Consider the following 11,959-nt stretch of genomic DNA (forward strand, 5'->3'; position numbering starts at 1 on the left):
AAAAATGTATATAGAGCTTGAATTTCCCTTAAAATTTGTTATAAGCGTGTCAAGATCATATGCTACACGATTGAATCAAATAAATGCAGTAAAAGAAAAAAATAATCAAAAGAGGAGGGAGTTTAGTTCAAATAAATAAATGAAAATTTTATGAATTAGTTGGTTCATGAATTCCAAACCTGAATTAACCCACCCGAATTTAATTAAATATTTGAACCAAAGCAATTTAACTGGGTCAGTTAGGTTTATTATTTAACCAGAGTTGTTTAGGTTGAAAAACTTTACAACTTAAATAATCAGATCAGGTCTAAAAAATGTCGAACGCAACCAACTAACACCACTGGATACATAAATTAAGCCTTCCACAATCCTTATTAATCTTGCAAATTGCTAGAGATGGTACTCACCATCTACAACTGTACAGACCCCTTGGTCGAAAAAAATAGAAAAGGTGTTCAATTGAGATTGAATTAAAACGTTTACCGCTATAATTAAGACCATAATAAAATTGGATCGATGATTAAATTGAAACATTTAAGATCGACCGAATCAGCTAGACGTGGGAGAAACGAATAGGTTGAATATTACATAGGGGTTGGAAACTCAATTGAAGATAAATGGACATGAATGGATATAAATATCCTATTTGGACTTTTCCCTTTCTAGATAGAGGTTTCCACACCCACTCATAGATATCATCTTCGGTGACACTCTTCCCATCTCTAATCGATGTAGGATCCCCTAATTCACCCCATTCATGGACCAACGTCTTTGGTGGCACACCATTTCGTTTCCACCTCCTTTGGGACTCAGTCTCCTCATTAGTACATGAGTAGGAACCCGACTCTGATATCATTTGTAACCGTCCAAACTCAATGTAGTGTTTCAATTACATAACATCATTAAGTTGCTAACTACAAACCCAATGAATTAAATGCATTGAATGTCATGGGGACTCCACTTTAAAGCTTAGAACAATCAAGTTTCAACCGCCATCTTTAATGCACAAAATAATGGAGATAATAACCCCTTCAGCTTTTGGTGTTCTATGAGAGTGTTTCCAAACGCCAATTAAGAAAGAGAGGCGAAGAAGATGGGAAATTGGATTGGAAAGAGAAGAGTAATACACCCAATTGAAGGCCACGAAGGACTGAGAAGCTGTTCGAGGCCTTTAAGGATCAAAGTAGTGATGACTCGAAACCAGCTGAAGGAGCTCATGGCTATGGCTGACCTCAGTTTATGTGATGATTTAGGCAGCTTGATCTTGCAAGAATGCTGCCGAGGTAAATTTGATGCTCGTCTTCTCACTTGTGTTTGAAGGATTCGAATTTCTAATTTCTTTATTGAAAATAAACTTGCGGTTTATACTTGATTTTGCTTAACATTATGATTTGTATAATAGGTACTCGAGGGTAGATTTGAGATATTTGTTTCTATATATTCAATAGGATTATTGTCTACCAATAGCTTCTATTTGAGAATGTTTGTTTAATCTACTCCACCTAAATCGTGTGAAAGTTATCCTATGGTAAGAGACTGTAGAGAGATTTATTCCCTATCTCGATCCATGCCCCAACCTCGCCAAATACATATATTTACATGTATAAAATTAAAATTTGAGTTTTTAGAAATTATATTATATTTTTAATTAAGAAATATTATTGAGCTTATTAGAATGATTTATTTTTTTTTAATACAAATTATATTGAAAAATAGGAATTAAAATTAATATATATATTTTTAAAAAATATACATAGAGAAAATTATGGGTGGAAATCTGATCCTACCATTTTTCCTCGAGAATCTCATCTTGATCTTGACAAAAATAAATGAAAAATTTAGTGGAGATGGAAATTGAAATTGGAGTAGAGATAGGGAACAGGGACATTAATAAGCCATGTATGTTAGTATGTTCGCTATATGGCAATGAGATATTAATATGTCATGTATGTTAACCTTGAAAGATATGTTCATTATACGTATGCATGTATCGTAGAAATATTATGTCATGAAAAGAATGAAGATATGATTTGTATCAGTATATGCCATGATTTGATATTATAAAACCTCATGCATTATATATGTTACGTGCATCGAGATATTTCTCCGCTATGATGAGTACGGACGTGACAGTACAATATATGTGTGTTATGATATTATGTGGGCTCCTTTCCCTCGGTGGCTTTGACAACGTGCGTGTGCGCTAGTTGGAGGCTAATCCCAAGGATACGTATACGAACCCGTTTGGTGGGTCTATGTGTGCATGTGTGTGCTATGTGTATAGAAGTATTGCATATCCAATCTAGTACGGACTAAAAGTAGAGTTCAAGGCTATGATATTTTTATGAAATGATAGGTCACACCATGATTGGGATACCATACTGGGAAAATTTTTGGGATGAGTATTGCCTGCAATAAGTCACCAGACGCCTTCAAACATATTGAGATACCATACGGGAAAAAATTGTAGATATTTGATTGAATGTTGTTAGCGAGCTAGACTTACAATAGATTAGAACGATCCTATTTGATAGAGATCATGTGATTAAAATAATAATAATAATAAAAAGATCAGGAAAGAAAAAGGGTATGTAACCTCTTCATTTCTGGGGAAAAAAAAAAACAGAATTACCGTTAAAAGATTTTCTACGGTCGAAGTTATTTTTACAAAAAGTAGAGCTTCTCCATAAACCTCCTATAAACTGTACATTGTTTGTCCCCGATATTGCACAGACTTAAGCCACACAAGAAGTGATGTTATCATTTCGAGGCCATTTTGGTAAGTCAATTTTTCGTGTGTGCGTACGTGGATCGTATTATAGAGAAATACTATACATCTAACTCTGTCCCGAACTAGAAAGCCGCCTGAGGGCATACTATGATGTTTTTAAAATGATAGATCCCACCATATTGCATATGTTTGTATTTTCCAACCTCAGTAATGGAGTTACTTAGTGACTATTTCTTAAAATACTCAAGTTACATGAACTTTTATTTACCCAGTAAAGATAAGACACCCTACATATGACAACATCACAATGAAAGTCATAGAGTTGGTATTAGGGTAGTCACATTTATGTTTATTTTATAGTCTTTAAGTTAGCTCAAGACGTTGTTTAATTTTCTTATTTATTTAAAATTTCACGTTATTGTGTTATGGTTTTTTTGCTTTATTGTTTTTTTTAAAGATTCTAATACGAACGCTTTAATCCATAACATATTTTATGAATTATTTTAAATGGATGTTATCACCTTATCAGTCATGTCATGCATGTAGAGACTTTATTGTAGTAGATAAATAGAGTTTAAATTTTCGTTTGGCAAACTAATTTTTTGACTGATCAATTAAAATCCCAAATTAATAATTGCGTCAACTTAAAACCCTAAAATTCCTAAAATTTCATAGTAAATTTTTTGAGATTTTATAGCTATTTCGATTAACTTAAATATTTCTAAACAAGTAGAAAGTAATAGATAACGATCTTTATATTTAAAGAAATCTCACACACGTGTAAAACAGTCGGGCGTTTAACAATTTTAAAACAAAATTCTAATAGAGGGTCCAATATATAAGTTTAATTAATATAAACTTTTAAAAAAATATTTAAATTTAAGGTTTTAGAGTGAAAAATGAATGTTAAATGTAATAATGCAGTTCTAGCTAAACCAGTTCCTGATGGCATTTCCAGTTTCCTCTAAATGGTGCAATCCTGTGTAATAGTCAAATATGGTTCCACAGAAAGACTCATTACTACATTTTTGAAAGTATCCACAATCCTATAAATCCATTTCTAAAAGTATGGTCAAAGCTAACCACTATAAGCCAAATGATCGGTATCGAAATAGCAGAGAGAGATCATTTAAAGAAAATGAGTTCAAATTTGTATTTTATATCTCATTCAACTGAAAAAAGAAGGTAAATGTGAGATCCCACACGGTTGGAGAGGGGAACGAAAAATTCTTTAAAAGAGTGAGGAAACCTCTCTCTAGTAGACGCATTTTAGAACTTTGAGGCGGACGACAATACGTAACGAAACAAAGTGGATAAATCTTGTTAACGATAGGCTTGGGCTGTTACAGTAATAAACCTTCAAAACCGACACAAAAATGAAAGATCTTGCAGATTCAGTATTCCAAAACATTCAATCATAAATAAGTGCCCGAAATACTAGTAAACCACATGAACCAAGAAACCAGTATAGCAGGAATATCACAATCTAGGACCCATGACAATGCCAAATGCAATCATACATCTTTTCCCTGGGTATCAAAATTGAAAGACAGATCTCGAAGATTGAAACACATGGGATCAGAATTTCACAAGTACGACAACAAGTTTAAATGCTCTACAATACCTGGGATTTCAACAAAATCATGCCCCCTCATCTTATAATGATCGTTAGAGCTTTGTCTTCCAAAAAGAAAGTTTTGATGCTCTGTGCAACAAACCTCATAATTTGCTTATGAATGATTGGATGAAGAGCATGCCTCCATTTGATTGTTCTAGAAAAAAACAGGGTGAGAGACAATCGATATTGCCATCCTTGTTCATTCTTCCTATATCCATCCTCCTCCGCACATTGGTCCACCAGTGTGTCGTCATCTGCGTCGGTCATGTAATGGACTCCTTTATCATGTTACATCGACTAGCAATTCTTCGAAAGTCATCCATACTTAACTGTGATGGAAACGAAAAATGGACACGTAATCTTGGAAAGGATGATCAAACAAAGCTTAATTCAAACAAGATAGGTTGGACATGATGGTAGATAAAAGTAAGCTATATTTACCGGGGAAACAAGCCACAAACCTTCACAAGTAACTGGTAACAAAATTTTCCTTCAGAAAAATATTTCAGTAGTTTGAGATATAAACATGCAAAGGTTCTCATGTCCATCATTGTCATTGACGTCAAGATGTCTTTTTCTAAGCAAGTCAACTAAATATGTATCATGTCCTATCCCCATTGAGTTTTGACGGCATTGTTAAGCATTTCGAATCTTGAACGAAACAATTGAGAACGTGTATCTTAGACTCAAAAACTATATGAAGATTACAATTCATCTTATAAAGAGAGAGAATGGAATTGAGATATGAAAAGAGAGCATGAATCCAAGAAACTAACCTTGGCATCTCCATCACTGTCAAAGCAATTAATCATATCCTCTAATTCTTTGACAGACCAAGTAAAATCATGAACAGCTGCCACTCTTTTCAGGTCACGTACAGTAATGCTCCCTTTCCATGATTCTATTAGCCAAGTTCACCAGGTCAGTAGTAAAACTTACTTTAAAGTGCATTAATATCATACCAGATATATAAAATACCATCAAAACAATAGAAGTTCATGATAAGTTCATCCTCGTTCATCTGCATCCGACTAGTGAACTGCAGTTCAGATGTGAAGAAAAAGAATTAAGAGAAAATATGAATAAAGGATTACTAAGGCTATAATACTACGTTATGAGTAAAAAGCTACCAATCCTTTTCTCTTCATCCCTCCTCCCATTTCCTGATTCTTCACATTTTTCCTTCTAACATTTTCAAAAGGACCTTGCATCTGTGCATCAGACGTTTCACCAGATTCCTGTAGTGAAAGTTTGATCGCCTGCTTGGGAAGCATATGAAATTGTTAGCCTGTTTGTGATGTCTTGAATTACAAAGTACTGATGGAATATTATGAATCTACCTGTTGTAATGCATCATCATCTTCATCATTTAAGTTATTTGATTTTTCGACCGAAGATTTCCTTTTTTCTTTTGAACCTCTATTCTTTCCCTGAAATAAAATTTGAACAGTTTTCAGACTGCACGAATTAGAATGTGCTGAAATAGATGAAATTCACATTTTGTACGTAAAAAAACAGGCAGAAAGCTTTCATCTATAATATATATCCCCGTTTAACTAAAAAAAAGGTTTTGCTCGGAAATGAAGCTAGAAACAATACATGGTTTTCCGACGACAAGTAGTTTTTATTTTATTTTGGAAAACGAAGAAGGCTTTCATCTATAAAATGAAAGAAAAAGTACGCAAAAGATGGAGGGAGATAAGCTATAGCCCATGGTTTAGTCAAAGAAGTACAAAAATAATTCCCCTTCGACTTCATAATCTATCTACGTGTAACAGTTTTACCTCGGGGAACAGTCTAGTATGAAGGCGTCGAGCTAGAAACAAATCATTTGACCAATCCATTCACTAAAGGAATTTTTAGAAATCCTACTGTTTTACACCAGGAAAATACACCAATGGAAAGCTAAGGTGCATGAAACAAGACATTCCTCCTTTGTACTATATACATTTCATAGTGCTGATGCTGATAAGACTTGAAGCCCAAAAGAACACTCCCAACTGTTTTAGGAATTTTTAACACAGCCAGCTAGTTCTCTGTCAATTACCTGAGACTGAGGAATCTGAAGTCAAATTGCAAGAACTTGACTGTACATAAGCCAGAACTCTTAGCAACCATTTTGTATGTCATTTCTCTCAACTGGTAAACAAAAGGGATACTCATCAAGACTAGCCCACACCACAATTTCTTGATAGAATATAAGTTCAGATCAAATTGTTCCCCATTTCAGCAACTCTAATTATATTGCAGCATACAATTGACAGTGACATATTTCTCTATGATTGGAAGGTGTTCTTGTGATTAGCTCTTCATGAGGGGGTTCTCTTTCTACAACCCTTCGGTTGTTTTTTCCTTTTTTGTTATTAATGTTATCCTCTGGTTTCTTACCAAAAAGAAAGAGAAAAAGGCAATAGCATATAAGCTATAACCGAGGAAATTTCCTGCACAAAAATGCAAGCTCCCTCCTCTTTCCAATGGGTTGGAACTACTCAAAACACACGATCTCTGTTGACAGGAAATCTTACTCCATTGAGGTGATGAAAATTACGAAGAAAGTTAAGCATGGATTATCAAATTTGGACAAGATAATATGATTTTTCCTTCACCCTCCACTGGGGAACCATATGTCCTGGTTAATTGACTATTACAAGCTATTATGGGTTGAGAAGCTTTCAAACAAGAGGCATTCGTTGGCCGAGATCACCAAATTGTATGCAAATGAGGTACAAACAGAATCTTGGTTCCATCTTGAGAAAACAAAAAGCGCTAATCATCATTTCTCTACTTGATATACGACTTTCCTTTGTAGGAAGGGAACGAGAGCTAGTACTGCTCCATCAATCCCTTCCAACCGAAGAAAGAAACTCTACGATCTAAAGACAGAGACCAAACAAGACTTCTTTGTTACAATCATGCTGGTGGGTCTGAACAATGTTTTTGGCATACTTGATTTGGTAATCCACCAAAAACCTCAAAAAGAAAGAATACAAAGGCCAATGGAAGACTCCCAAACACCTAGATGTATCCTCCACAAACCCAGAAAGCCCTCTTATCTACTTTTTCAATCCCCCCTCCCGCTCCTTTGATCTATTTCTCATTCTTTTCATTTAAAATTGAACCAACATTTGTTTGACTTTTTTTTTTCTTTCAAAGAAAAAACAAAACAACTAAAAATCTCCTTCAAGCTCTAATTCTTTTCCAAAGCTTCTGATACCATTTCCACTTTAGCATCAATAGGTTCTTCCCCAATTCTGAAGGGAGAAAGGCTCCCTCAACTCCTTGGCCAAGACTTATATTTTCCACTTCACTATAATGACACAATGAAGCCAACTCTCCACCACTCAAAGCCTTAATTACTGAGATAAAAGGTGACAACTGAGTTCATCTTTTCATCATACCAATGAATAATGTCTTCTTTTTAAAAACATATTTACTCTCAGCATTTATCTCCATCTTTGATGGATATATACAGACATAGAAACATGCAAATTGCTAAATATTCGACTTAAGGATCCCAACAGGAAATTAACAGTGAATCAGCCTAAGGAACATTGCTGAATCATGAACAATGCAGCGACCACCAAATTAATTTTTGTACAATGGTAAAAGTACACAATAACAGAAAATGGAGAGAGATTACCTTCATTCCACGAGACCTAGAAACTTTCCCACTTCCAAAACCTTCATCCCCTTCCTCCGAGTCATCATCTTCAGAATTCGAAGAATCCTCGCCAGGATTATAATCTTCATCGAACTTATGCTTCCCCTTTCTATCAATCTTCCTCAGAGTCTTGGAAGAATCCATAAATGAGGTCGCCAATTTGGCCAATCCAAGGGCTTCCATTCTCTTCCTGTTCTCGGCGATTCTAGAAAGCCTCTGTTTCTCATATTCCGGCGTATCCTTGACGTCTCCGCCACTCATGGAACCTCTGGGCGTCTTCTTTGTGTCAATGATTGAAGAATTAGGAGCTTCCTTGCGCTCGGAATCAGACATTGGAGTGTCGCGTTGGGCACGAGTCATAAGCAGCACCCTGCGTTCGGGCTTCGTTACAGGGTCATGGTAGTTTGGAAGAAAGGATCCATTTGAAATGTACATATTTATCGAGTCCTTGGGTTCATTTTAGGAACTTATCTCTTCCACCATACCATGAAATTCTTTTCTTAAAATATCTTATAAAATTCAATAATGGACTGAATGACATAAGTCAAGATTGTTAGACGAACACGACTCTCTACAATGGTATGACATTGTCTACTTTGATCATAAATCTATGATCATTCTCTAAATTAACCGATGTGGGAGTTTCATCATTCAACAACACTTCTTCTTAATCGAGGTTTTGACTCCTTTGGCTCTGATATCATGTTAGACGAATACAACTCTCCATAATGGTATAATATTGTCCACTTTGAGCATAAGCTCTCATGACTTTGCTTTGAGCTTCCCCAAACGACCTCATGTCAATGAAGAGATTATTTTTTTTATTATAAACACATGATCATTCCCTAAATTAGCAGATGTGAGACTTTCATCGACAAAGATGTTATATAATTTTTACCATTGATCACCACTTTAGAGTCATGCAAGAGCCTAGTGGCAGCTTTTAAATCTTTCTGTGGAAAGATGTATTAGAGAAAGTATTTTCAAAATAATAAATGGAAAAAATATGTCAACATATTCTACAACTTCCATCATTTGTTCATAACGTGAGATTCATATGAGGCTTCACGATCACTTTTGGATCGTCCCCTTTACAAGTTACTTTCATGGATCAATATCGGGATGAACTCTTGATAAGGATAGGATAGTAATTTTATTTCTAATACTCAATCTACTAAACACACACTTTTGGGATAAAATTACTAGATCTTAAATGATGAGTCAGAATTGACCGAAGACTAGTTAAAACTGTTAATGATGTTATTATGAACCAAGAGACATCAATCATACAATATGCTTCAAAGAAGATATGAAGAAATATTGTTGAAATTATCAAAAGATATTTCAATTTATGACACATTGAAAAAGAATGAAGTTTATGTTATAAATTTTGGGTGGATTACAATTTAGAGTAATTTAGAGTTATTGTATTTCATTAATGTATTTTAAAACTTTTTATTTGTTTAGGTTACAATTACATAATGGTTAATTATGGCCATTAAGTATGAATGTTACCACTTTGAAATGCTTTTTTAATAGTTTCATTTTGAGGTTATATAAAGTCATGTATGTTGTATTTGTAAATAGATTTGGAAAATATAGTAAAAGAAGCATTTGTGCTTTACTTTAGCTAATGACTAAGTTTCTTTGCAATTCTATGTAGTTTAGGTCGCATGTAAAATCATTCAAGCTCGACATGATCAATCTTGCTTGTGGAGTAATTCGAATCTCAATCAAGTGTTCTTACCTTGAGATATTTGATCAACAAAAGTCATTTAAGTTAAACATGATCAATCTTGCTTGTGGAGTGATTCGAATCTCAAACAATGTTCTTGCCTTGAGATATTCGATAAACAAGGTAATCCGAATCTTACTCCCCTTGTAGTGATTCCTTATCTTATCATTTAGTATCAGAACATATCTCAAGACAAGAACATTGTCCCCTTGTAATGATAAGATAAGGAATCACTACAAGAGGAATAAGACTCGGATTACCTTGTTGATCGAATATCTCAAGGCAATAACATTGTTTGAGATTCGAATCACTCCACAAGCGAGATCGATCATGTCTAGCTTGAATGATTCTTGTTGATCAAATATCTCAACGTAAGAACACTTGTTTGAGATTCGAATCACTCCACAAACAAGATTGATCATGCCGAGCTTGAATGATTCTACATGCAACCTAAACTACATAGAATTGCAAAGAAACTTAGCCATTGGCTAAAGAAGAGCACAAATGCTTCTTTTATATATATTTTCAAGTCTACCTACAAATACAACATGCATGGCTTTATATAGCTTCAAAATGATACTATTAAAGGTTTTCTAAGAGTTGTAACATTCATACTTAATAATGGCTATAATTAACCATTATGTAATTGTAACCTAAAGTAAATAAAAAGTCTTAAAATACATTAATGAAATACAATAACTCTAAATTACCCTAAAATGTAATCCACCTAAAATTTATAACATGAAACTTTATTCTTCTTCAATGTGCCATGAATTGAAATATCTTTTGATAATTTCAATAATATTTCTTCATATCTTCATTGAAGCATATTGTATGATTGATGTCTCTTGGTTCATATCAGATGTACTTGACCAAATTGATGGTAACTAAATACTATAAGAATAAGAATTATTCTAGTATAATATTTGGTTGTGATTGTCTTAAAATGAACACTTGACCTACTCTATAGAAACATCGATTCAAATAGACTAAAGTACCATAACATTAGAAGTGATTTATAAGGTTTTTTTTTTTAACTTGAAAAATTTTATAATTTGAAAAAGGGGCCTTATTGAACTTGCCTCGACCATCCCTCAATTAGGCAAAGAGGCAGCCAATGGGAGTATGTGTTTTTCTTCAACTTATGAGCTCTGAAGAATTGGTCTATTGTCAAAAAAATCGTCGTCACTTTATGACTACCAAAGGACTATACCTCAGTCAAAGGACTTGTATGCATCTAGAGTATAGATTAGTCGAGAGCTTAATCTTAAGCATCTTAGAAATGATTGTTGAGAATCAAATCGTCTAAATGTTTGTAAGAATTTAGTAAATCTACGACCATCCGGACGTCCAAGGTAGTTCACTAGACTATAATTAGTATGAAAGATGTCATCAATCTCTCCACTATCCTATCTAATTAAATATTAGGGTAGTGTGTGCCCCAACCTTGAGAAAATGGCTAGAGATGAATCTCCTCACGGTATTGTAAACCTATTCTTGAAAAGGGGGTCGTAGGAGCATATAGGTTGACCCAATAGCTGGCTGGCACATGGGGATTACATTCCCTAAACTTTGGTCTTTATGGTCCTGTGAGAGGGTCCCCTAGCTAACCTTTCTTAGTTGATGTTTAGATTAGCTCACATCATATTGTCCCCCAACATTTTTATAAAGTAGCGCCTCATTTACTACGTAAGCAAAGCAAGATACTTAAAGTCAAAGAATAGAACAATAATTCACCTCAGAGATGGTATTTAACTCTTTACAGATTCATGGCGCCAGAAAAGGGTGAACCACCGTAACAACTCACTTTTCGATGGACTCAAGTCACAGACTGTTACATAGTGATATAGAAATGAGTAAAAATGCGAAAAATTCAAAACACTTAAACAAGTGCATGCACTTTGAAATTCAATTAATGTAGCAACAAAATTTTTGCTTGTACCAAAATAAATAAATAAAATGAGACCATAAAAATACACTACTACAAGATCAAACTATTTAAAATACATGAAATACAAGATTTAAAGATAAGTACCAAAGGAAATCTAGACTCAAGTGTGATGGGACTCCTTATAGTCGAATCTCACATGCACCTTCGCCTCGATCGCTACATCAAGCTCCACATGAAAAAGAAATTGAAGAAGCATGAACGAGTATATAAAATATACTCAGTAAGCAGTTTGTTGATAGTTTATAGTTCGTTCTTAAGTTTGG

At 34.3% G+C, this 11,959-nt stretch overlaps 1 protein-coding gene across 2 annotated transcripts; it reads right to left on the reverse strand.

Moving 5' to 3' along the window:
• Window positions 1-4,160: 4,160 nt before the first annotated feature.
• On the reverse strand, window positions 4,161-8,426 carry LOC111499295 (caltractin-like). Of its 2 annotated transcripts, none has more exons than XM_023150852.1 (6): window positions 7,990-8,426; window positions 5,690-5,779; window positions 5,480-5,608; window positions 5,328-5,388; window positions 5,126-5,250; window positions 4,161-4,603 (listed from the first exon to the last, which is right to left on the reverse strand). In XM_023150852.1, exons 1-6 carry the CDS (start codon window positions 8,368-8,370, stop codon window positions 4,451-4,453), a joined length of 939 nt encoding a protein of 312 aa, XP_023006620.1. In that variant the 5' UTR covers window positions 8,371-8,426; the 3' UTR covers window positions 4,161-4,450. The 2 variants fall into 2 exon arrangements, with proteins under 2 accessions (XP_023006620.1, XP_023006622.1); XM_023150854.1 differs by having other exon boundaries at window positions 4,161-4,678; window positions 7,990-8,425.
• Between the last annotated feature and the right edge of the window lie 3,533 nt (window positions 8,427-11,959).

Source organism: Cucurbita maxima, unplaced genomic scaffold, assembly GCF_002738345.1.
Source record: "Cucurbita maxima cultivar Rimu unplaced genomic scaffold, Cmax_1.0 Cma_Scf00026, whole genome shotgun sequence".
In the NCBI taxonomy this organism is placed as follows: Eukaryota; Viridiplantae; Streptophyta; class Magnoliopsida; order Cucurbitales; family Cucurbitaceae; genus Cucurbita; species Cucurbita maxima.

Bases quoted from the DNA above. Each gene is read 5' to 3' on its own strand.
- LOC111499295 (XM_023150852.1), bottom strand. From the start codon at position 8,370: ATGACTCGTGCCCAACGCGACACTCCAATGTCTGATTCCGAGCGCAAG. The intron at 5,389-5,479 runs GTAGCTTTTTAC...TCTGAACTGCAG, and splicing joins GGATGAAGAGAAAAGGATTG to TTCACTAGTCGGATGCAGAT. The intron at 4,604-5,125 runs GTTAGTTTCTTG...TGACCGACGCAG, and splicing joins ACAGTGATGGAGATGCCAAG to ATGACGACACACTGGTGGAC.